General features: G+C 38.2%; 1 protein-coding gene across 2 annotated transcripts in view; it reads left to right on the forward strand.

Annotated features, from left to right (window-relative positions):
* Positions 1-27,767, forward strand: part of BNC2 (basonuclin 2) — a 327,802-nt gene that overhangs the window by 277,395 nt on the left and 22,640 nt on the right. For both annotated transcript variants that reach the window (XM_050913068.1, XM_050913069.1), the window contains one exon: positions 25,242-27,208. In XM_050913068.1, the coding sequence (XP_050769025.1) occupies positions 25,242-27,208 (1,967 nt within the window). The remainder of the gene's footprint in view (positions 1-25,241; positions 27,209-27,767) is intronic.

Raw genomic sequence — 27,767 nt, forward strand, 5'->3', positions numbered from 1 at the left:
AGAAACAAAAGTACAACAGCAGGAGCAAAAAAAGGAAAGGAATGAGGAACAAAAAGTTTATAAATTACAATATTGCTACTATATTTATACTTTATCTTATGAGACACTTCGAAGATTCAATTAGACCAGCAATTAGTCCACTGCAGGTCAGACATACTGGGGTGCAGCCTAGGAAGGTTATTACACTATTGAGTTGTACTTATCTCTTGTTAATTAATCTATTATTTATCTGCATTGCCATTCACTTTGCCAATATGATAGTTATTTTTTTGCCTGTATGAAATCTCAAGATATTTTGACATTATTTTTGTCTCAGTCAGGGATGGGCTGACTGACTTTTTCTTTGCCTTTCCTATAGCAGTAGACGCGGTTGTGCCCATAGCTCAGGTACTGCAGCTCCCTCCACACAGACCTCTACTTCACGTACAATCATGGTGTCAAGGGGTGCTCTGGACTGGACCTGATTTAAGCTAGTCTAGTTCACTGAGAGAGGGTAAGCAAGAAGACTGGGTATGTTGTGAATCTGAGATTGAACATGATTTTGAAATAGATCTCTCTCATTTGCCTTATTGACAGTGGTATTTCATTCCAGAGGTCACACTCATTTTTACTTTCATTGCTTTACTTTTCATTGCTTTACTTTTAAAATGTTTATTAGCCATATTGCCAGCCAGTGGGTACAGACTCACTGGGACCAGGAGATGCTCTTGATCCTTTAAGAATTCCTAATTGGTTTTGTATGATACATTTGGCAGAAGATTTATCCAAACCCATTAATTCAATACTGGTAAGGAAATGGACTGTAATGATGGTAAAGACTGTTATCAGAGAAAGGGTAAATACATTTGGCATACATCCTTGTATTTCATTATTTGCACACAAATATCAGTACAACTTGGACAAGGAGCATTGGAGGACACATCACCATGTGTCCTTGTAGAGGAAATTACTGCCTTTTGAATTTTCAATAAGGACTTCAAACATCAGAAGATTTTTATATTTGTGAAGCCCAGCAGTTTCTTCATAGGGAATATTGCAATCAAAATTGCAGTATGAAACCTATGTCAGTCCCTTTTAAGTCTGGAAAAAATAAATTGTGATAGTTTGAAAGTACTAATATTTTCCCAGTTTCCCAGTAATATTTAGTAATATTGCATGGAAGCATTTATATAAAATGTGAGTTAGTAGGGAAAGTCTTCCAACACTTGTGCACAGCATTAAGAAAACAAAAGCTTTGAAGCTGTGTCTTGTTTGTTTGGTGACCCAACAGCAGGTGAAAGCGCAATGATTGCTGTCAGGCCTGAGCGCATTTGATGTTGAACCCTTCTTGGCAGGGGCCCAGAAGGACTTTTTCTTCCTACTTTGGCCCATGAAAAATTGCCATACATGCTTTCTGGTAGTTGACTCAGGCCAAACAAACACGATTGCACTTACACAGGAGAAAAGGGTATACATGGTTTATGCACAGAGTAGAAGAGTGTGCATTTAGGCCTGGACTTGGGAAGGGCTCGGGTTCAAGCTTGCTTTTCTGTGTTAATCCAAGGCAAGTCCGAGGGTATGCACTTGTTTCCACTGGCTTCATTTAGACCAGATTTGACTCCTAATGTTTTTAGCATGTCATTATTTAGTAAAATCTTTAGCAAAGCATATAGCCATGGCTTAAGAACTCTTCCTAGGGACTTAAGAAGAGCTAACTGTATGTAAATATTGATAAGCTGTATCTTAAATGATTGCTTCCCTTAGCTTCCTAATACATATTTGAATTAATTATACATGTCTTGTTACGTATTTTTCATAAACAAATTTCTTACTGTTTTAATCTTAACTTTACATATTTATTTAGCAGTATTTTGAGTAGTATTTTAACAAAAAAATTGTTTGTGATTTGATATAGTGGAGCTTTGGAAGGAATGATGAAGACATGCAAAAACTGTGCTTTAACTCTCTTTAAAAAAACAGAACAAACAACCCAAGTAGCAAACAACCCTAAAACAACTTGGATCCTATCAGGCTTGAACAATAGCACGAAGTATATTTATGTGCTAGAGAGAAATATTTCAGTAAAGAAATTTTCAGTTCATGAGAGTGTTCAACTGCAGTGGAAAAAAACAAGTTTAAACCAAGCTGTTATTTTAGAAAAATAACGGACTCTACAGTTGCAGTGCTTGTGAGGGGTGAGGCAGAATGATCTATATTTCTGATCTACAAGATGATAACAAGTTGATCAAGACGCTATATAGCTTTAGTAACATTAGGTCAGTGCCTACCCAGGCTCCCATTGCTGAAAAATGAGAGATAAGCTGCAGCTGAAGCAAATCATCTAGATGTTTAAGAAATCTCAGATTTTAAGACCTGCTTCAGACTTCAGATTTTGCTTTGTTACAAAATAGTCCAGTCATCTAGTATACAGGTTTTAAGCTGTCTTTAGAATGACAGCTGTAGCATCAGTAATTGAATTGCTTAAGTAATTGAGCAGTGGTAAGTATTAAAATAATTCTTAACACTGAAGAATAGTTAAAATGTATAGTTTTAGCCTTAATTTTGAATTCCTAATTAGTTGCTATTGAATTAGATTTTTACTGTTTATATAAATCCAGATGCTAGTATATGCTTGTACTTTTGGTACTTGTCTTTATACATGTGCAAGTTTGCAATCTGTAATTTGAATCCAAAGCTTTAAGATTCAACCTCTTTCTACTGTATCACACAAGTGAACTTTTGAGCCAATGCTAAAAATTATTATCAGGACATTTAAAGTATATTGTTATGCCTGAACCATGTTTTCACTGAAGCCTTTTTACACCACTCAAGTGATTAAAAAAAAAAAAAGTAAATGCAATTAGCATTTTGTGTTTTATATATTTTTTCACAGGAGGAATGCAATTTTAAAAAGTTTTTCTGCTGCCACCTGCACAGTCAACATTTAACTTTACAGTAAAAATGAAAGGCATCTTACAAAAAGCTGCACTCATGTCTACTGTTCGTGGAAAGATCTGGGGAAGAAATAAGAGCAAGCAAAACGTGAATGCTGTTTCACTTGGCATACAATTCTAGTAAGCTGGGATGAATGCTTCTAACTTCCTAACTGGTTAGTTTGGCCTGCATCATTTATAATGAAACAATTTGACATTGAGATTGGGAAGCACTGGCAGACTGCAGAATGTAGGTGCAGTTTGCCTTAAGTCTTGTTAGAAGGCCTATCTGTATGTTGAGGAGAAATGATGAGCTATGATAGTTGGGCTGATCTGCAACATGAACCAATTAGTACACTTGCTTAGGATCACCACTGCTCCCGTGTTTTGTTTGCAAAATCTAAACTCAAAAGATACATGATTTTGCAAAATCAAAACCACCCATAGCTTTACTCTCCTCTAGTGACCAAAAAAGCTAATAAAGGAAAATGAATTTAAAGGATTTATAGGGAGATGGCAGTGAGAAACAGCTCCCAGTATAACTTTAGGAATCGCGAGGTTATCAGTATTCTACTGTCCTCCAGGTTCTCACTGCAGTACAGTACAGGCTTTAGACTGTTCTTTCCTTTTGAGCAGTGGCTCTTAGTGTAGTTTTCTCTGTTGCATGGTAAAATATTCCCAACATGCATCCTGAATTGCACTGAGGAGTGAGGATAAAAGACAATGTTTGATTTATTAATTTCTAGTGGATTAGAACTACAAATGTTTGCTATGTTTTTAATTTGAGAAGTAGAGAGAATCACAGCAGCTTTTAATTATGCATTTTGTGTAATGCAGCCCTGAATAGAGCAGAGCAAAATTAAAATTGTGGATCAAATGCTAAATCTGAGTAGTGACTGAAGTGAGCTGTAGTGTAATGCTAATGGTTTTGCGTCTTCCTGGCATTATGTCAATAATAGCTCTAATCACATTAAAGAGAGAGCCCATTAGCTTATTCTCTTCAGCAGCATGCACCATAGCAACATACTGTGAGCCTTGAAATAACTTGAAATTTCTTTCAAAAGCATTGCTGTCTATGAGCTAAGAAGGGTGTGGTATTAAACATCATAACAAAAAAACCCTAAACCTAGGAAAGCCTTCTCTGTATCTTCTTAATTAAGCCTCTGCTAGCTTCCATTTCATTTAAGAACTTGGATTTCTACTGGTTGCCCTATTTAAGTAATTTTAGTGAGAATCCGTGACAGTTTTGTGAGACAGAGTGATTCTTACACTGGCTGTACCTGAAAAATTACCTTTTACAGGATTTGAACTTAAGGGCAGGGACCTTCTCAGTCACGTTTATTAAATGATTTTTCTGCCAACCTGTTCCAGCATGTAGCATTGCTTTTATATTATTACATGTGCATAGAAAAACTGCAACCATACTGACCAACCTTTGTTGTCCATTTAGTATTCCCTTCAGAATTTGACACAGACTAAATAGATGGTTGTTCATAAACCAGACCAAACCAAACCAACAACAAAACATGCTTTTGTTCAGTCAGATTGATCCACAAAAGTCAAGTTTTAAGTCCAGTTATACTGGAAAAATATTGTTTGAACTCCTTTGAAGATGACAGGATTCTTCACAATTTATACCAGCATGAATCAGAGGAGAGAGCCAAATTCTGGCCTTGGATGCTCACACATATTTCTTGTCTACTTCAGTAGAGACTGCAGGTTTTTATGTGTGGTGGCAAAATTTGACCACTGTATCCCTAGCCCTTTCTCTGCTGGCTCAGCTCATCAACAGCTGACTTCCTCTATCTCTCACCACAGGCTGCTTGTCATGGCTCATACAAGCTCTTTTTCCTCTCTAGCTTGTGCTCTTAGATACAGTCTGTGCTTTGTTGGTGTCTCTATTTCTTTTCAGGTCTCAGCTGAAAACATTCCTTTTACCTGTGCCTCTTAATTTCTCCCTCTGCTGTTATTTACAATATCAGTGTAACACTAGGATATAAGTCTGTCCAGCATTTTAGGATACAGCTTGTTTGAAAGATGCTATACTAAATAAAACTGTATTTTATGTCTGCACAGAGAACTATATCCCAGGTATCCCCCTAACATATCTATAAATCATTCACCACATAAATGACTGATTCCGTTTGATACCAATTTTTGTTTCAGTTACTGGTTTTGTAGGATGTTTTATTTCTGTTGCATCACAAATAGTAAATTACCAGAAAAAAAATAGGTATTTGAAACTAATCCAAGTTACAGCAAGGAACCAACTGCTGTACAGAGACTGATCTCCCAATATCAGGTGTAGGCATTCTCATTAACTTGCTTTATCCACAGGAAGGAAATAGGTTCGTTTAGCCATGTTTGACGAAATTCATGTTCAGACAGATAGCAGAAGAAACAGTCGATAGCAAGGAACTAGGAAGGTCTGATCCAGTATGCATTTACACACATGGGTGGCCTCAGTGAATACAGCTGAAGTAGTTTACCCCAGAAATATTATTCATGGAGACAGAGCAAGGTTCAGCTATGGCTTAAGTCATACGCATTTTGATTATCTGAAACTTTTCAGTCATTTGCATATATCTAGCAATTAATTGAGGTGCAGAACAAAAGACAAAATCCATTGTTTTAAATCAAATATGTAGTGTTTAATACGTTACTTGAAGTCTTACTTTTCTTCTTGTGCTTGTGGAGAAATCTTATCTTGCTTATCTTATTTAAACCAAAAGAAATGTCATGCTTAACAAGCAAGTTATTAATTTAATAAATAAATAAATAAATAAATAAATGCTAGGGAGGAAATTTTATACAGTTCAGCTAGATCACAAGAATTTATTTTGAGGTTTTGTAAGTATTTACTATTCAATAAAAAATTGAGATTGTTAGAAAAAACACCTTATAAAACAATACACCCTGATAAATAATAGGTTATGAAATTCTTCAAAGTACTACACACTTCATAATTCTGCAATTTGTTTATCAATTGGAGTATTTAAGTGGAACAGAGAGTAAAATTATTTTCTGACCACCACATGCCATAATTCTCCCTATCAAATGTGATCCATCAAGGCAATGAAACAAATACTAAGCCTGGGTAAGATCTCTAACTAGTATCACTTATATCATCTTTATGGGCCAAACCTTTTCACTAACGTTTTGGTTCAGAAGATCCAGATCTGTCCTAGGGCTTGCAAAGGAAAAAAAAAGTCATTAAAGGAAAAAAAGTTAGAGGAATTTACAAAAAGCATATATGTGCAACTGTGTTCTTGTTTTCTATTGACATATGCACAAAATGCAAGCAATGCTTATGAATCATGAGTGTGCACCATTGAAATAATGGATGTCAAGGGTCACACTTTCAAAGGGATCTCAGCTTGGACTGCAGAGGAAAGGTGTCAGTTTGCTTTGTATGCATATATATAACTGGTGACCACCATATACGCACTAGACCAAATGTATTCCTGTGCGTTCAAACTTTAGATGCGTTTTCAAAAACACATGTCCAACATTTTAGATTTCTAACATGAGTACGTCTTTGAGTCACTCTCAGTCCTACCAAACTCCTTCCATTTACAGTTGATAGAAAGGAGAGCTCCTGCTGCACCTCTCCTCTGCACATTTGTATAGTGGCTTTGTAGTTCTCATGCTGTCATTGCCTTTACATATGTTACATGGAGTCACTAGTGAATGATAAGATAAGCAGTGTGTCCTTTCTATCCCCACAAACTTGTGGCCAATAAAACTAAAAAAGGCCAGGGTAGATTCTTTCATATTCCATAATTTTGACAGTAGATTGCTACTTCCTTTCTCTTTTCAAAATGTTAAATTTTTAACTGCTGTGTCATTTGGCACATAACCTTTCTAATGGTAAGGATTTCAGGTGGCATTTATGGTTGCCACTCTATTTCAACACTAGGTCTTCATGTGTATGCATGAGAGCCAATACCAAGAGATTTCATTCCTATTGCATTGCTAAGCAGTCCAGATTCCTACACTACTACCAAGTTCTCTGCATAGATACTGGAAGTATTGCATGATTTTGTGAGAATTTTTTGTAAAATGTTTGCAAAAAGTTGCATTGTTTCTTAATTATTGCATGATTTGAGGTAACAGCCTGTGTGAGGACAATGTTTTACAGCTATTGCTTGAAATTAGGACTTATTTTTTATTTATCTGTCTATTGTGAATAATAGCAGAAACAATATGCTTGGATGCTTTGTTGTATCAGCATCTGATAATGTTTGGACATCTGGAGAGAGTGTTAATAGTGAAAGAGACAATTTTGGGTAGATAAGCTTCTTCCAAATTAATTTTAACTTGCATCATAGATATATAGTGACGTTAAAAACCCCCAGCCCTTAATAATACACTTTGCTTCTCTTTGTTACTGACAATATCATCAGAGTTAAACAAACACACAGAAAAAGAAGAGGCTGCAACACAGTGAAAACTCTGTGTATTATTTTGTCAGTGAATAATGGGGTGTAAGAGGGCACTGAAGGTCACTAATGTCATTAGTATTTTTCTCTATTGATACCCAGCCTCAGTGTGCGAAGTATACAGAAATCTAATCTCCATGTTTCCAGCATTCATGCCTTTTCCTAATTGTCTCTTTTATATCTGCATCTAGAAGTTAACTGATTTGGGCCCCAGTTGCATAAGCCTAACCCACATAGGCAGTTTTACATCAGCAAGTAGTTGCACTGGCTGCTTGTCTAAGTCAAGTTAAAATAATTGCAAATGTGCAAGACTGAAATTTTGGCTTATGAATATGAACTTTTTTAAATAAAAGAGAAAAGGAAGTGGATATGTTAAGCACTGTGGTTCAGACAAAGTCATTGTTCTATACTTCCAGCAGTTTCTAAACAGTTTTTTGGACAAGTGCTGTAGGTATGTAGGTGGATTTATTCCTAGAGAAATTTATAAAATGGGGGTGAAACAGAAGTTCTAGAAAAGTGGTCTCTCCTCCTCCCTCTTCTTCTCTTTCTTTCCCTTTCACTTTCATTCTCCCTCTTTTTCTTTTGCTTCCTCTCCCCCTGCCCTTTTCTTTCCCTTTCTCTCTCTTCTCCTTCTCTCTCTCTCTTTTTCTTTCTCCCCCTCCCAACATGTAAAACACCAGCAGTCATGCACTGTAGATTCATAAAAGGTGGGAATATTTCTAGCTCTCTGGCAGGTAGAAGACATTGTTACAGGCTGAATACATTTATATCTGAATAAATTCCCAGGGAGGCTGAGAACCACTGACATAGTAGGTATGTAAAACCATGTAACTGACATCGAGGCCTGTTGCACTTGTGTAGCCTTATTGAATCAGTGGAGCGCTCAGTCCCCAGTGAGGCAGATGTCACCAGCATCTGCATTCCTGACAAGCAGCTACACCTGAGGTTCAGGGGACACTTACGTACTTCTGCTGAGCCCTGCGTCACTGAGGCTTCATCACAGGCTTTGAAAAGTATATTTTCAAAAGTGAAACAACAGCTTATATACGTTGATTGAATATAGTGGAAGGAGTCATTAGAGTGCAAGTTCTTCAGCTATGGTGTCTCTTTAAGTGTCATAAGTGTTGTGCTTGGACTCCAAATGAGATTGGTTCTCCTGATGATAACATCATACAAACACTAAATAATTTTAAAATACATGAAGTGGCTTGTGACTCTCTTATATTTTCTCTGAACTTTATCTTGAACATGACATATCCCATCCCCCTTTTTTTCTTCCTTCTTTTGTCAATTAATTTTGTCTTGTTTGAAAATCCTGTATGGCATAGGAGAGGAGGACAGTTTTTCTTACTCCAGTTCAAATATAATAAAAGTCAAGTCACACACAACACAAAATCCAAGCCAGATAAATGAAGTGACAGAAGAGCACCATAAGAAGCCATTGTATATCCTACAAAAAACCACCGAAACATTCAGATATAATAAAGTCCAAGAAGCTTTTTTTATAATTCTTTCAGGATTTCTGCCTCATCATCTTTGACTAAAGAGCTTTTACCTGGGTGGTAGTAGAGTGATGATCAAAGAACTTTAAGTAATAGGTAGAGTTCTCTAGGAAAAGTACACAAAATGCATGGAATGTGCGTGCATGCATGTGTGTGTAATTATTTTAAAGCTGGACACTGTTGTCTTGGTTTATTGCTCTTTGATTCTGAGGCTGACCTAACGCTATGCCTTGCAGTACATGACTGTATTCCTTGAGCCCTGGCTAATACGTGGACTTCTTGTGGTGAGTCTGAAATTCCACTGCAGGGTTTGAGTGGAGAAACTCTTGTGGTTTATGGCATCATCAGTACCTTGAGATGGAAATGGGGCTTTATGGAAATCAATCTTCCTTAGAGGGCTCTGTACAATACAAAGTGCTTAAAAAATACTAAGTGAATGCTGCTTTTACTGTTCTGGCATCTGCCCAGCCAGTGCTCGCTTATGGATGGTTATACTATAGGTGGGTCTTCTGCAGCCACAGCTCTCATTGCTCTGGTTGAAAAATAGGAAAAGAGGTGGGTGAATGGTTGCAGAGGGAGTAGGCTATTGCTTTATCCTCTCCTAATTCTCACACATAGTTTTTACCGCTTCTTTCCAAACCTCACCTGTCCTGCTGCTGTGGAAACACAGCTTCATTCTTCGTCTCCCTGTGTTATTTTCCCTCCTAAAAGTGCACTTAAGGAAGAACAAAACCTGGCTTTAACCTAATTTTACTACATCTTGTGTCAAAGATTTTTCATAAGTCATGTAGTAGCTATAGTGCCTTGTTTGTGTGAGTGTGAATTCAATGTTTTTCACTCCCTCAGATCAGTAAAAAGACAGGTGTAAGCCACTGCATTGCTACATGTTCTGACCTACTGCTGCTGCTGTTTGCTATGTCCTTGCTACTATGTGTGTACCACGATATAATTGTTTAAACATGCTCTCACTGCTGTGATATTCCTATGGTGAATCCTGCATAGTAATTTGATTTGATTAATGGATTTTAGAAGGTGTGGTCCCCTCCTTCGAGCTCATGTGGATTGAGACCACCATGTTATAGGTAACCTTGCCTGTTTAGCTCCACCAAATTCAATTAATTACTCTGTAGTTCACTTAAGAAAAAATGTAGAAAGCAATTCTAGGAGTTGATCACATAACAACACTAATGTTGCATTTCTAATGACTTGGCAGCAATCATTTCGTGCTAAGAGGACTGCAAGACATACCGATATGTTTTAAATAACTTATAAATGATAACTCCATTTACTATGAGTTTTACAGATCCCTCTAGAGGTCTGACCTTACTGTCGTAGGTGGGCAAAATTGACATTGGCTTGCAATCTTCAGTGGCCATTTGCCTTTTTCAAGATTGCAGGAATATGGCCTTCTGTCTATACAAGATTTTCTGTGTTATTATCACAATTGATCCAAGCTCAGTTGGTCTGTCTGTGAACAATGAAACCCAGAGTCTTACTTCCTTCACAAAACTCTTTAAACAGTTTCATTTCAGACATTGCCATCACTGAGGAACAGCTGAGAGAGTCTGTGATTGCTGAGAGATTCACTTGGTTCTTTCTCTTGTGCACTGTGATACTTTCCCTTTGCTCCATAGTGTAATTCACAGTGCATTTGGCCCCATATGAGCATTTACATTTGTATGCAGGTTGCTATCTATTCAGACTATTCCTTGTTTTATTTTACAATAGACATTTATGATTAATTTAGGGTCTGAACTGTAATCTGTTAAATTTCTGGGTTTTAGAATGCATATTCAGGATTGCATTTCCACATAAGATAGATATATATATAAGTAAAAAAGGTCATTCATTTTATTTTAATAATTTATTTCAGCCTCTCAGTAGAGTGCAATAAATAAATAGGGTATAAAATATTTGCATCATCATGGCTGTGGCCTGAGGAGTTTCATACACCACCATAACCTTGTCATCTTTTGGTTTTGATATACAAAATCAAAACCAAGAGGCTTGTAATCCTCCATATATTGATTTTTTATTATTAAAAAGTGAAAGTTGAAAGGCAGCTCTAAGCCTGCTTTATCAGCCACACTTGGACCAACTTTGGATGCCGTTTCTAAGAGCTGGAGATTTGCCAAACACATTAAAAGTTACTTTTTGCTTGCATTTTGCCAAGCTATTCTTACAGCTCTTTTTTTATGAAAATAATTCATTTTATTTGCTTTGCAACAGATATTTGTATTCAGGGGAGTCTCTTCTGTATTAAGACAGAGTCTGTCTGTCCCCTGGGGTAAAAGGGCGGCTTGTAAAGTTATCAAAAGAAACTTGTAAGTATGAGCACTGTTATTTCCTTCAGAGTTTGCTGCACTACAAGTAATCTAATGACAGTTTATTGGTGTCCATTTGGGGAAGTGGGATTGGTATTTTTATTTGAGAATTATTTCACTTGGGAAGCTCTGAACATAATAAGCATGAATGAAACAATGACAACGTAGTGTAAAAAAGGTCGTTTTCTGAGAGGATGAACTAGAAAAGGTGTTCATTGACTCATCGTAGTTTACGTGTCCAAATATCGTAGAAGTGAATCCTTCCAGCCATGTCCCACTGTCCTCCACTGAAAAAGGGAGTGTGCATTTTACTGCAACTCTCTAGATAGGCTCTTTCTAAGTCTGTCTTTTCATTTCAGTTCTTCTGTAGCTCAGTTAATTTACTTACTGCAGGACAGAGTTGTTTGAATGTTCATAAAGGCAGGTCAAGTTCACAATAAACTGTTTATTTGAGGTTACATATATGTAGGGCTCCACTGACTTCAGCCTTTCAAAGTCAGTGGCGTGTTTTTCATAACAACATCATCATGAAGTAAGGGGAAATGTTGTCTATGTCCATTTTAAGGACAAGGATCTGAGACGTGGAAGGATCATGATTTGTCCAGAATACACAAAAGTGGCTAGTAAGTCTAGGATTAAAGCTTCAGTTTCTTTGGGGTTGCCCATCTCCACCTCTTTCTCTGAGATTACAGTATGAAAAGGCATTAAAAATGCAAAAAGTTTGGTTTCCTTTTCAGATGACAAATGTTTGTAATTTATGAGATTCCTGTTTGATGTTTTAGGTCCTTCTTTAAACCTTAAGAATAGGTATAGTTCAATCACTCAGTTTGAATTTCCAAGCATTTAGGTCATTTGCACCTGTAGTTCAAACAGTAACTCTGGAGCTGCAAACTGACCAAAAATAATAAAGATTTTTTGCACATGAACCAAGGTCACTTATATGCTCATGTCCATCATACCATACCAGGCCATTTGACTGGAAGAATGAGAGCGGTGGCACAGGCCTCAGCATGGCTCGACTTGGAAGAATTTACTCACGCAGAACTTCCATTATGTTTGGAAAAACAGAGTTTTGCCTAAATAGAGGGTTAGGCCAGCAAATGGCACTTGTTAATCTCCAACATTTAGCATTCTCTTGCTTATTCTTCTGTCCAGTCCATACTGTGAATATGTATCATACCTTCCAGTGTCCTCCTCAACATGAATTGCTCACGAAAAATGGGTTTCTGTTCTTCCTGTACTGTTGTTGAGAGCTGAAAATGGTAGCAAAAACTCCACAGTGTGTGAAATTCTCCAGAAATGATGAATAATTGATACACAAAAATAATGGTTTTAGTATAATTCTAAATGTTCACGTCCCTCTTTAGAATTTCCTTTCGTAAGTAATGTTGTGACTGAGCTGTCTTGTTAACACCATGTACGTTTTAAATTTTATAGTGTTTTCTTGCTTACCTCAACCTTTACCACCTGCTGATCTATGTCCATACAAAGTATCACTTAGCTTTTTGAATCAGTTTTAGATCCAAGGTACATACTTCCATTTAAATGTAAAAGATCTCAGGCAAAGCTGAGTAATACCTATGTAAATAATATTCCTTAATGAATAGAGTTATCTGCAAGTAACTTGGTATCTCTAGAGATTGTTCGAAGAAAGCTGATGAAACCCAAAATGTGCAAAAGCAAGAATTGCACAGTATATGGAATTTTCTTAAAGATCCTAACTGGCATGAATAACTATGTTTCTCCTGTCTGCTTTCTTAGCTGTCACCCAATTTCATTCTGCTGTTTTGCCAGGGTTTTTCGTAAAAATTATTCAGTTAAACCAGTCTCACAGTTTTCCCCAGAAGCAGCCAGCATTGTTTCCCTGCCCTTAAAGGTTAATGTTGTATTTAGGGCCCATGCTTGCCTGCATAGAAAACAGGTATTAATCCTTACCTTCATTTGGTGGGACTGCCAACTTACCCATTACAAGTGTATAACACTTGTTGTCTCTGTCTTGCAGAGCTTCTCTGCTATTAGCAAAGGTCAGAAGCCAAAGAACCTCCAAATTCAAAGAGAAATATTAATAATTTAGAAGTGCATTTTTTCAAATAATATTGTACATGGCAATAACAGTGTTCTGTGTCCTTAAACATTTTAAAACATTTGTTCCCTAGCACTTTACCATCAGCTACATTGGTTTTACTTTTCCTTCAGCATAGAGAGAAAATAACGTACTTGGAGGATAGAGGGTTACTGCAGCACTTCCATTTATTTCTGCAGTGGATACCCTGCTGAAAGTTGCATTGACTGAACACAGGACAGACACAAAGATCAATCCTAGTGGGACCAAAACCCTTAAGGTAGTGCTTACTCAAAATCGATCCGTCTTTTCAGTTATCCCTGGCAGTGATGGCTGTTACATTTTCTTACCATTTCACTACAGCTTTTTCTTCCAACGTATACTGAGAGCATGGTCAGAGGTGCTGTCCTTATCTGTGTTCCATTCAGACCACTGTTATTTTCAGTAATATCAGTAATTTTGTTATATCTCAGTCTGTCCATTCTTTCTGGATATGACACTATTTTAATCCAACAAAATAAATGTACACTTTACTATGATAAAAAGATTTTCAGTGTTGGTATAACCTGCTGAATTGCAGTAAATTATCACCAGGTTTTGAAGAATTCTGACATTTTCTTACACAGCAGCTTAAACAGTCTTATATTGCTGCTCTTCAGGAATCAATTCTGCTCCAATTTGCATGTTGTCCTCCTGACTTCATTTTTTTGCACTGGTCAGAAGCTGGTGCTGAACATGTTTTAGGATGTGTATAAAGTGGGAAGGTTTGCTGAATGAGGAGATGTGTAAAATATAAGGCAAAATCAAATACATTTAAAATATGCAAATATGTAACATTGTCATATCAATGCGTATATCATTTGTGAATGTATCATATATATATGTGTATAAAGTGTGTCCCCAAAGCTGATAAAATGCATTAGTGTGTAACCTTATTGCAGGATGCAGGGTTGACATACCCATTGTTATGCATTGGTTTTCCTGCAAGCTGCACAGCAGGCAGTTTCATCTAAGTAGCTAAAAGAGCATCTCACTCCACGAATCATCCACTTGCCTGGCAAGCAGGGAAATACCCTTGTTCTAAGAGTTAAATGTCAGGTCTGAGGGAGGGTAAGAGGATTCAGTTTCTACTCAAGCCAGTGGTGAGAGGCAGTTCACGTGCTGAGACTGCACTGAGCTTGAGGAAATGAAATTTGTAGCCTGAGTCACAATAAGAAGCACACTCGTTACTAACTCTTTGCAATTAATGTGATTGCCAGCAATACAAAACCAGTACTAAAAGGCCTTCTCTGACTCAAGAAGGGACTTTCCCAGGACAGTATGGAAATGCACTATCTCTGTTGTACTGTCTGCAAAGGACTGTGGTTCCTAGGGATATCAATCAGTTACCTCTCCAAGACCAATATAGGAAGCAGCATTATTTAAAAAGCAGCAGTTGTTGTAACCTTCTTTACCATAGGCTTATTTTGCCTCTGAGCACTGACTGTGTATGTGCTTCTTGTTGAAGTCATTGAGCTGTCTTTGGTGAAAGAAGGAAACAAGGTCAATAACAAGTCAACTTTCTTTTTCAAAGCAGGACATATCTGGTCTCAGTGATGTCCTACCAGTAGAGTACTCTTAACTGTGACTTGAAATGGCTTCACAAAATGGAATACACCAGGAAGCTGGTATTTGCCAATTCTGCTTTTCTCTCCTGAGGTAGAACTACCTCAATCCATAGAGGGTGAATTGAACTCAGAATTTTTTCTCTACCTCTGTTGAATTCTAATTACACCAAGGAGGTGACTCAAAGTGCAGGCTCTGTGGAAAACAGTAGGCAATGTGCTAATTTAATTTTTTTTTTTTTTTTTTTAAATCAATACATTGACTTAGGTGCTGCCTGCCAGATTCTGCTCTGGCTTGTGCACTGAGCAGTCCTGTTGGAGTCACTAGGACTGGTCAGGGCAGACACGATCCAAATTATGACTCTTCTTTGATATTGTTCTGAAACGCATCCATTAAATTAGCATTGCCTGTGGTTTTATGGACGCTACTTCAGTTCCAACTTGTGTTTGGATTTCTCAGCTGAAAAAAAAAAATCCTGTGTGGCTGTGGTCAGAAACAATAGAAATTGTGGAATTCGGCACAGCCCTGAATATGAGATTGTTTGGAAAATATCACTGGCTCATCTATCAACTGTTAAATTAGCAGAAGAGTTCTCAGGAGGTGATCATGGAATTACTACTACTGTAGCTTTCTATATTTCTTCTGTTTTACTGCCCTTAGGCGTACCACTTCAGAGCCTTCTTCCACCACACTGTGTCCCATCCACTTCTAAATATATCTCCTAAAAAATTCAATATGTGTTTACTAATTGTGATCAGGCTAAAAATTCAAGTGCTGTGCTTGTGGGACTTTTTTTTATCAGAAGCCATATTTAAGTGATGACACACAGTAATTTGTTCATTCTTCTGTCAGTGTAATTTACAAGGCAACGACAGATAAACATAGCTATACAAGATTCATTTACAGTGACACAATGGCAGATACACAGAGCAGAACCCTGCCTATGAGATAAAGTGGACTGAGTGACTTACGCAGTAATTAGGGGATAATTGTCATTAACCTCGCAAACAGTAGTTTACCCATATTGTTTAAAAGGCTCCAGGATGCATAATGACAAGGTAATCTGTCAAAGCGCTAGGGGGAAATATTAATAAGATTTGTGCAAGCCTGGATAGAAAATATGCAGAAAGCGGCCACATTAAGCTAATTGGTGGATGAATATACACTTGTAAAAGTGCTTCTAATGGCACGTTTGCTGCTCTCCAAATGACTACTGTTAATGTGGAGAAGTGGGCTGCCTAGAAAGTCAGGACTGCTGGGACAAGAGGGTATTAAGACATGCAGGCACAGTTATTATTACTTTCTACACTGTAATATAATTTCCCCCACTTTCTTTTGCATTTCAGTGCCTCTAATATGTGCAAACAGACAGCTCACTTCATGTATCATAGCATTTTTATATTCCAGTGACCTTTGCCTTTTTGGTGTCACTTCTGCACCCTGCTGTCTCCCTTTTGCATCATGTTGCCACCTATGACCCACCTGGGTTTTTTGGTGTAAATTTTTTCAGTAAACAATCAAAGGAAAAAGGCCTCATTAAGATCAGGTTGTATATATTGCAAGTAATAATGCATAGTCCCCTAATGAATACTAAAGATGGAAATCAATCTCCCAGTTCTGCTGCCATTCATATACCCAGCATATAGTACAGCTGAATCGCCTTATTGAGGCACAGTTTGGGTTCAATCAGAAAACCAAGCACGTAATGAAATCCAATTTATGAGTATAACTTATTGGCACTTTTACTCCAGTGTTCTTGTCCTTGGGCCACTTCTCAGTTCCTTACAATGCCCCTGGTTAGGCAAATTTCTTACTGACTTCTTTGGAAGTTTTACTTACAAGCCTGGGAAGACTCAGCTTTTGTTGCTTACATTTTCCAGTTAGGGTTATGGCTTTTGTCAGTTTAGATTTAAAATGAGAAAAGGACCATCTGATAATCTGATTTGACTTGACTGTGAGATGTCTTGCCCTGCTTTTGGTGCAGTCCATATTCAATGGAGCAAGGATGTCAGACATGATTTGTTTGTATTATCACATTGTGCATTGGGGAAGGTCTTGGCTGAAGAGAGCCTGTGTGTCTCTTGTGGCTGTGTGTATTGCAAATACAATACCTTGTTGGTGCTCTTTGTGAATATTTCCTGTTTATCATAAAAATTATGTGTCATTCTTTCAGTGTTGGTGAAGCTGAGGCTCAGAAGAGAGGCTTAAGTAGCTTACTACATTTACTGAAAGACTGCCAGAGCATAGAAAACATAACTTTTCTTCTCAGTGAGTTACGCAGCACTGACACCAAACAGTAAAACCACAAGTGTTTTTGCACTGATAGTATCAAGGCAAATTTCTTACATGGCATACCAAAATGGGCAACTATATATGCAAAAATTTGTGAAAGTGAGTATGAAAATCAATCATTGCTATGGTTATATGCATGCTAAGTATTTCCTACCACTTACATGCAAAATTATGTTGTGAAGTTAATTTATAGCTGGAATTATTTCAGTGGTTTGCCATGTTTGTGTTTCTGTTCACATCCTATCCTGAAGAGTCCCCATGGCACCTCATACAGTCTAAAATTTTTGCCTTCATACACTGTGTGCTTGGTGGTTTGATTGCCTCTAGGAGCCATGTCTGCCTAAGGGCAAACACTCTGTTACTTGCCACAAGTTAGTGGCAAAGCTTCTTCAGAGACATTTCAATGAATTTTCCACTCTCACAGGTTGTAGAGAAGCAAAGGTATCAAAATATTCCTCTATACTTGGGGTCCGAGGTTGTGGATTTCAAAGCTGTTTAAGGAATTTGAATGGCCAGTTTCTATAAAATCTTGATATTCTACCATTTGATGAATGTGAGAAAAAATGCCTCACCTTTAGCGTGCATTAAAAATGTTTTCATGAGCAGATACCATAAAGCAACTGGTCACCTCACATTAATTCCTCATTTAGGAAAGTCTTTAGGAACCTTTTGAAAGTCTCAACCAGAACTGATAGTGAAGGGAATAAATGTTTGCATTTGAAAATTTGTGCAGTTTTTGGGGGGAGAGGGGCAAAATACTTAGGAAGTGGCACTGGTATTTCAAAATAAATGTCAAATAATGAGATAATGACAACTGCTGAAAGATTACTTTGGATCTTCTTAAAGCTGTCGAATCAATGAGTATCAATGCTAACAGGAGTTCCGCCATTATCAATTAGTGACAGATTTTACCAGTTAATAGTTGCCACTAACATGAGAGTTGTAAATCAAAGCAAATTTTGTTGACATCATAGGAGTTATACCACTGTAAAACTAGTAAATGCAAGAAGAGTATCAGACTCTGGCTGTGCTTAGATTCTCTTCCTCCAAGTATGGACAGAGATTTACTGTGAAAAAAACTTGTCAGGCACCCAATTGTAAAGAGGCTTGATGGAGTTGCTATGATTAAATGAAGCTTGAGCTGCTGTGATTAAATACGTTGTAAGCCCACAGTGATCTATCATAGTTTTAAAAATAAAAATGCTATATGCAGTGTTATTCAGGGAAAAAAAAAGTCATCATCTTGTGAATTATACATTCTTATCTGGTCCATAATCAAGAGCGTCATAACAAAGTGAATATTTTATCAAAAGTCAAACAATATGTTTTAAAAATCAGAAGAAGCATTTTAAACTAGTGCCCTTGCATCCTAATAGTTTTACTGGAGTTACAGAGGTGAATACACATTCATGAAGAGCAGGAAAGAGTTCAAATTAATGTTTCTTTTCTGAAAACAGTAAGAGACTCTCTCCGCTACCCCCATGTATATGCCTATAGTTGGCATTTGACAGAGTGTCATCATCTTTCAGGGCAATGCTTTCAAATGTATTTTAAGGTTGGTGAACCTGAAAAAATGAAAAGGCATTCTGCAATTGGGGTGCCCTACGAGGAAGTTCAGTCCCCAAAGGGACTCATGTGTTGGGGATCCAGTATTTTCATACCACTCCCTGCAAATTAGTCCAGAACCAGCGCTCCAGCAGGTTGCTTGTGCAGGGGTCTGTGCTGCTGGCATATGTCTTTGGGATGAGATATAAAACAGAAGACCTGCATACTTTTGGTCAGTAAAAACCCTGTAGGCCATTTAGCGAGAGCGTGGGTGGTTAACGGCGGTGTCCTGGCTAGGTTTCAGCTGCGGTTATTGCATTCCACCTCCTTACGTTCCATCTGCAGTTTCAGCAGGACATGGTGTTCCTCACTTTCACTCCGAAACCATTGAGCAGTGCTCCTGTGCGTCGTTACACAGCCGCTGTGCTCCACCATGGTGGTATGCCCCTGATATGTATTCAAACAGATTTGGCTCCACATCATGTTTCAGGGCTAAGTTATGTCAAAATTACTTTCCAACATGGTCAGTGGAATTACTCTGGATTTAAAGTGCAATTACTCTGGATCTAAAGTGCAGCCAGATTTGAGCCAGTGTCTACAATATCAGTTAGTAAAGTTTGCAAAGGTCTTTGGGGGTCCTTTTGGTCAAAATGCAAAGCTTTTTGCTGCTGAATGCATAAGGAGACCTGGAGTCTAAGGAGCAACCAGAGCAAGTACCGTTACAAACCTGGAGGCAAAAGTAAATATAAGCATGCATGTAAGTAAATAAAATCTCCTTCATGTTACTTTGCATTTGAATACATACTGCCAGTGTCATTCTTAGTGATACTTTGGGGAAAGACAGCTGCTTTCTCTTCCCTGCTGTAACATGCTAGTATCCTCATGCATATCCTGTGTCTTTGGGGCAAAGAAAACAAGTCCAACAGGTAAGAGAAAGGAGGTGTCAGAAGGGAACAAGATCTATCGCTTTTGATTTTTCTAGCAGAGTGGAGGCTGCAGTGAAGCCAAAAAGATAAAGATTTCCATTATTGACTGAGAACTCGGTAGTGCTGCACTGTGTTTGTTCCTGCTGCAGCAGTATAACTCAAGGAAAGGACTGCTGACACTTAAACATGAGTTTGTTCATATGGTTTCAGTTGGTGAAGGGGAGCTGGTGGGAGGTGGATGAGAAATGACAGATGAGGGGAAAAAATTTTAGCCATGGCTCTTTGCAGGCTGGGTGTGTTAAATCTCCTGTCAGCTGCACATGTATAATCACTGTGAGCAAGTATGCACACCTTTTCTTCATGTTTACAGGAGCAAAGGTGAGTTAGGTTCAGCATGGTAAAAACACCTATTGGGACAATGAGTATGTGATTGTACGTGTGAGCGTACCTTTCTATGGAAAACTAGATACAGGGCTTACTTCTGTCCTGCTGAGGTCAGTGGGAGTTAGCCAAAGTGAGCAAGAGGTGTTGCACATTGCTCCATCTCTACTAATGTGAGTTGGTGTGCTGCTGCACACTTTTGGTAACTTTTACCCCAGGAGTAGTAGGACTACCCATAGTGTAACAGCTTGAAATTTAATTGGGAAGCAAAGAGATGCTCCTGGGAAATTCAGCCAAACAAAAACAACAAACCCTAAATCATGGAAATTATGTAGGCTTTTCTTTATTAGAAACAAATGTTGATTTTTTTTTTCTGTCTACACCCTAATTAAAACCATCCTCTGCAATTATAGTATGACCAAATGAATATCTTTCAGTCTGCTTTTCAACTGTTACAGCTGCACTCAAAATGTTTCATTGAGATCAGCTAGAAAATATATAGCCCTTTAAGAAGGGCTTATAGAAGAAAGATTTGTGATAAACACTAGGCTTGCTTAATTATTTAATCAAACATGTATCTATGTAATATTTTGTAACATGGATACTTAGCTGATATGCATCAAAAGCGGCAGCTTATGGTGCATATGCAAACTTGCTAAAATATGTAGGCTAGCAATGTGTTTTTCTGTAAAACTTTGAGTGGTTCTCAGAAGTTATCACAATAGTGCCCGAAAATAATCATTGAGCGCTTCCCAGAACGTAAGGCTTGTTTAAGAAGCAATTTTAACTTTTTTTTAACCTTTATATTAATCTCAACTCCTGTATAATCATCTCTCACTATGTATTCAGCCAGGTGTATATATACATTTTAGCTATGCCAGGAAGTTAATTAGTAAGATAAAAATAGAACTGCAAAAAGTCTGTAGTGTGTATGTGTACGTACATACATGTGTCTGTGTGAGCGTAGACATATAAAATTACCTGCAAGTAATGCAGACACAGGAGTCTTCTCACACAAAGTGAGAGTGTCAAACAACTAATTTCATAACAAAAGTTCAAGGTTTACAGTGTATGTTTATAATATATATTTGTGTAGACTGTCCTTATTTTCTAAATAGGCAGTTTTTTAAATTGGGAGGTTATAAAGCTGAATTGAAAGCTTGAAATTTGTAAAGCCTAAAGGCCCTCAGGAAATGAAGACTCATCTTCACAATCCTCCCCAAGTAAGCTCCTAAAAATTAGAGTAATCTTTGTGTCTATCTTCTGTTTTAGCCTGTTTGTATCATCCAAGATAATCATCTTGACACCCATCTTGACACCCATCACTTGTTCTATCTGACCCAGAAGTTTAAGACAAGATGTACCCTAACATACCCTGACACATCTCTTCCTAACATACAGTCAGCAAAAATGAGGAGGCAGGTTCAGGGTGATTAATCATAACATTACTTTATAGTTCTAATGTAATATGTGTGTATGTGAGTCCGTACCTATACAAATAATAGTCAAGTGTGTGTTTAGAGTTAGAAAAGGATTCAAGGTTATATGTCTTGTATCCTTGGAGGTTAATTTAATATGATTTAGAGATTAAAAGATTTTCTCCATCTGAAATTCTGAGAGAGCTGCCCACACGTATAAATTAAAATAAATATAAAAACAAGGCTGTATGGGCAAAGAAGGAAGAGCACCACTGTATGCTGTATGGGTTGGGCTTACTTCTCTACTGCCTGGCTAAGAGCTGTAAGCGTGCAGTGGTATCTCTATACTCACTGACTTCCTTGTACACATTGTCACAGGAGGCTTGGCTTAATCAGTTGTGAGCTGAAAAAAGTAATATAAATTGGAACCTTTTGTCATGAAATATTTAAATGTGGATATGATTTAATGGCTTTGGGGAGAAAATTTAGCGTGAGAGATTGTAAGAAACAAGAAATCGATTATATGTAAGAAAGGACTTGAACCTCTAATCAAGTATTACCATATACACAGAGATCCCTAGCTAGTTATAGCTTAATTCAAAGGGGATAATGGTTAGATTTTTTGTTAATTTTAAGTTTTATCAAAAAATGACATTCCTATTCGCTCTTTATCTAGTTTTGCATAATACATACTTCCAATGATTTATGGAAAGCCATCACTATGTAAATATTGAAGCATAAGCTACACAGTATCCCTAAGTAGTGTGTTTTCTATGAAATATAGGTATCTGTGCAATTTTTCTTTACTTTTGCTGGGGGAAAAAAGCCCAACAACTTCTTGCTGAAAATTAACAAGGTATAGCTTGATATAACTAGTACAAGTAGGCAAGGATTATTTAAGAGCAGCTTTCTGATTCCCTGCTGTTTCTATGACAGCGAGGGTAACCCCATGACAATCACACCCTTGACTGCCAGTTTCTCTGATCAGTGGGACTTAGCAGCTGCTGAAGGTCTGGCCGTCCTCATTGCAAATCCTTAAACTAAATAAAACAAAGGGTGGTGGCGCCTCATTGAGAGGTAGCTCATGTAGCCGACTGCCGGCTTCTCTGAGTTGAGCTGTGGAATAACTCTCCGAAAGCATACTGGGAGCCCCTGCATTTAGACGATGTCTGCCTGTTCTGTGCATGCAAAGAGCTGGGTGTGCTGCCACCGGGTGAAGGACTGTGTGATACCACCTTCCGCTTACGTGTGGGAGTCTGTTACAGGATCTGTACCTACTATTCTCATGAGTTACTGTCGTGCTGGCTGTATTTAATTTCTATTTACTTAAATATCTGTTTTTGTAAAGCTTCCATCTGTTACATAAGCCTGTGAGTGATTTACAAATTAAAGCAAAAACAAAACAAATTACTACCAGTAGTGCATTATAAAGCAGCCTGCAGCTGGCTGCAGACAGGAATCCTAATTCAATACAAGTAAGCAGTGTAAATTAGACGATGTTATTTCCATCTTCAAACAATGCAATTTTCAGTTAGAAGGAATTAATACTTGTGACTTGGGATTAGAAATGTGTGCGTATAGATTGGGTCAGAGGTGACAGCGAAGGCCTGAAGACCAAAATCTGAACCGAGTCTGGTTTTGCAGTTCCAGGTAGGAATTACCCAAACGTAGAACCGGTATGGCTGGCTGGAAGTTGTGGGAGAATTAGTTGTAAGAAGCTTTAGGTCACACTCATGGGGAGAGTAGCCAAAGTTAGTTGGATGGGAAAAAAAAATAATCTTAGACCTTTAAAATATGAACCTGTTTGTTTGTGGTGGTGGTGGTTTTTTTCTCCCTCCCCTCACCCCATTTTGGTTTTGTTTTGGTTTTTTTTTTACTTTGTTTTGTTGTTGGGTGGGGGTTTTTGATGTTCTGGATGATTTCTACTAGATAGCACTGACTGCCTGTAAAATACTGCTCCATCAGACAGGTAGATCTGGGAGGGCATAGAAATTAGAGATGTCCACAGTGCTTAAAGGTGTTCAAAGGTGGGGACATTTCCTGACTAATGCTGCAAACCAGGATCAGCATCTGCATCACGGTGTTTCCTTCAACACTGTGTAAATACATGCTGAACATTTTCTGCATAGAGATGGTTTCTGGGCCTTTCCATCTGGGTCAGCTGGGTAAGATTTTTCCATAGTTAATTGCTGTTGAGGGTTTCATAGTCTTGTAATGGTCATGTGTGGAGCCTTTCTAAAGGTTTTACAGTCACATCTAAGGTACTGAAACATACATGGCATTGACCTTCATCATTAACTTTGTATCCAGAAAGGTGACACAGATCAGAACTGAAATAATAAAACCAGCTGTAATCAAATAAATATGTGCTTTACTATTCAGGGCAAATTGCATTTTCCAGTACTCTAGAAAATGTGAGGGGAGAGAAGAATCAATCCTCTGAAGACTGAAGATAATAAAATAAATAAATAAATAAGACCTGGAAAAAAAAGAAAGTTATTTGCAGGCTTCATAATCAAACAAGAGCTAGTGGCTTTTGCAATAGTCTGTAGTCCAAAGTGTTCAGATAAGGTTCTGAAGCTGAGATTCAAGATTTAAAAAGATCAGAGACAGTACAGTGGAATATCTTGCAAGGCTTTCAAACTGTTTAATGCATGAGGAAGCATTGGAATAATTCTGGTTTGATGGCCTGCAACAGTGCTTGTTGGTTATAGTTACTGTGCTGATGTTATGTCCAGCATTTGCCCAAAAGGAAAGATGCCAATAAAATGATGTATTCATTATATAAGTATTTTAATATGTTTTTATCAATACATGTTGGAATGGATTGCCTGACATTACATTGCAGAATTTTTAAGTCCTACCTTCAGGCAAATCTCATGCTTACTAGTAAAAATGAAAGTGTGAAATGCTTTTTAATGTATATTTAACAACAGATAGTCTAGTGATTACTGATGTGTATTCTCTCTGGATTTTTCCCTTGCTATCAGTAGGCAATGTTAAGAGACAACATTTTTACACATTTATGCTATCTACATCCATCAGATGCTTACTTTTTACATATTTTTAACTGTCATTTATAACAAGGCTGCAAAAAAGTAATCTCTTAAGTCTAAACCATACCAAGATTGCAAGCTTACAATCAATTGCCAGTAATAGTCCAGTTATGCTTAAAACCAGTGCCCCAGTTTCTACCTTTTGATGCAAGTTTATAATGCATATGTTTTTCAGTATTGCTGTCATGGAAAAAAAAGGAAAAAAAAAAAGGGAGTAAGGTACAAGTATTATGTGCTATTTTTAAGACTTTTTGTCTTGCATCGAAATTTCTTGTGAGATGGCCCATGAGTGACTTCGGTCTTATGTCTGCTTATATTTAAGAAGCAAATCTATCAAATGCATTTATTTAGCTCTTTCTTATAATGTCACCATTTAAGTGTGATTAAGGTACAATTTTCTATATTTTACAATCGGAGTGCACAACAACAGTTCATGTTTTACGCTAATGTATGCTAAACAGTAGCATTGTACATAGATCACTGTTGTTAAAACTGTTGAAAGCATTTTAGATCACAGAGCCCCATGGTCTAAATTTTGTTTGCTCTGACATTATTAAACTCAATCTGTTTCTCTGACTGTGACTCTACTATATTTGCATGGCTGGAAAGTTTGCATTTTTGGTCGAATTCTATTAACGCTGTTTGCATGTTGTTTTTTGAGCTTAGTGTTTCATGTTCAGGCAGCAGAGCACCTTCTATTGAATTCAATAATTATGCAGAATCAATAAGTTTTTTCTTTGTGTTTGTCTTTGTTGTTTCTTTGATATGGCCTCTAGGATGCTGCAGGCAAGGTGCTGGACCGCTGGGCCATCATGTCCAGGGAAGAAGAGATCATTACCCTTCAGCAGTTCCTGAGATTTGGAGAAACCAAATCCATCGTGGAGCTGATGGCAATTCAAGAAAAAGAAGGGCAGGCTGTGGCTGTGCCATCTTCAAAGACAGATTCAGATATAAGGACTTTTATTGAAAGCAATAATCGCACCAGGAGCCCAAGCCTCCTTGCTCACCTGGAGAATAGCAACCCTTCCAGCATTCATCATTTTGAAAACATTCCGAATAGCCTTGCATTCCTGCTTCCATTCCAGTACATAAATCCAGTCTCTGCTCCGCTGCTGGGGCTGCCTCCAAATGGCCTCCTGCTGGAACAGCCAGCAATGAGGCTCCGTGAACCAAGCCTTACGACCCAAAATGAATATAACGAGAGCAGTGAATCTGAAGTGTCCCCTACACCTTTCAAGAATGAGCAAACATCCAGCAGGAATGCTTTGACCAGCATCACAAATGTTGAGCCCAAAACTGAGCCAGCCTGCGTCTCTCCTGTTCAGACGCCTACGCCTGTCAATGATTTATCGAAAACAGAACACACTAAAAGCTCATTTCGCATTCACAGAATGAGGAGAATGGGGTCGGCCTCCAGAAAAGGAAGAGTGTTTTGCAATGCATGTGGCAAAACTTTCTATGACAAAGGTACTCTTAAAATCCACTACAATGCCGTTCACCTGAAAATCAAGCACCGGTGCACTATTGAGGGCTGCAACATGGTCTTCAGCTCTCTCAGAAGCCGCAATCGCCACAGTGCTAACCCCAATCCCCGCCTCCACATGCCTATGCTAAGGAATAACCGCGACAAAGATCTAATTCGTGCTACATCAGGTGCCGCCACTCCAGTCATAGCAAGTACGAAATCCAACTTAACTTTAACAAGCCCTGGGCGTCCACCAATGGGGTTTACCACTCCCCCTCTAGATCCTGTACTACAGAACCCTCTTCCCAGTCAGCTGGTGTTCCCGGCTTTAAAGACTGTCCAACCTGTTCCTCCTTTTTACAGAAATTTACTTACTCCTGGAGAGATGGTGAGTCCTCCGACCTCACTCCCTACCAGTCCAATAATACCAGCAGTGAGTGGCATGGAGCAGCATCCCCCTCCTCCTTCAGAGTCATCAGTACCTTCAGTGCTGATGCCCACCCCAGAGCCTAATGCTGACCTTGCCCCCAAGAAGAAGCCAAGGAAATCAAGCATGCCAGTTAAAATTGAAAAGGAAGTTATCGATACTGCCGATGAGTTTGATGATGAAGATGAAGAGGTGAATGACAGCAGCACGATGGTGAATGACATTGGTCATGACAATCACTGCCATTCTCAGGAGGAAATGAGCCCAGGCCTGTCTGTGAAAGACTTTTCCAAAAATGACAGAAGCAGATGCATTTCCAGACCAGACATAAGAAGGGCAGACAGCATGACATCAGAAGACCAGGAGCACGAGCGAGACTATGAAAATGAGTCAGAGTCATCAGAGCCCAAATTGTGTGAGGAATCCATGGAAGGCGATGATCGCCTCCATGAACCTGGTGAAAAATCTATGATGCACAGTGACAGACCAGATGAAAACCACAATGACTCTTCCAACCAGGATGTCATTAAGGTGAAGGAAGAGTATACAGACCCTACATATGATATGTTCTACATGAGCCAATACGGACTGTACAATGGAGGCAGTGCCAGCATGGCTGCCCTTCATGAAAGTTTCGCTTCTACATTCAACTACAGCAGCCCTCAGAAGTTCTCCCCGGAAGGTGAAATGTGCTCCAGCCCAGACCCCAAGATCTGCTATGTGTGCAAGAAAAGTTTCAAGAGTTCCTACAGTGTGAAGCTTCACTACAGAAATGTTCATTTAAAAGAGATGCATGTCTGCACAGTGGCTGGCTGTAATGCTGCGTTCCCATCACGGAGAAGCAGAGACAGGTCAGTAAATATTAATTGATTTTCTACATTATTAAATGTGTTGAATTATGTAAGAATAGGCAGTTTAGGATATATGAAGAAATAGAGAGATGCACAGTAATGACAAGTGACAGTCGTGTTCCCATGACATTGAGAGAGTTTTATCACTTTAAGATTTTCATTGTTGCTTGGCATTCAGAATAATAGTATATATTGTGCCATCCTCTTAAGTCACTGGCTAGAAAATAAATGTAATTATTCTTTCTGTGTGCCTGTGAACATGTGTATTGTACTTCTGTTTATAAGCTGCAACTTTTATTACATTTATTTCCTTCTCCCTGCAACTTTTAAAATAAGAAAAGCTTCTATTAAATATATAGTAAATTATATACAAGACAAATATCTTCATGCATGCATATTAAGCCATAGAACTAAGAAGGAGGGGAAGGGGTGGATGGATGGTTGGATGAATGGATGGAGAGAGAGAGAACGGAAGGACTGGAATAAAAGAATTATTTCCATCCCCATAGGGTCATATAAAAGCAAACAGGAAGCATTAGAAGACTATTCTTTCTTCTCT

This window comes from Gymnogyps californianus, chromosome Z (genome assembly GCF_018139145.2).
Source record: "Gymnogyps californianus isolate 813 chromosome Z, ASM1813914v2, whole genome shotgun sequence".
Classification (NCBI taxonomy): domain Eukaryota; kingdom Metazoa; phylum Chordata; class Aves; order Accipitriformes; family Cathartidae; genus Gymnogyps; species Gymnogyps californianus.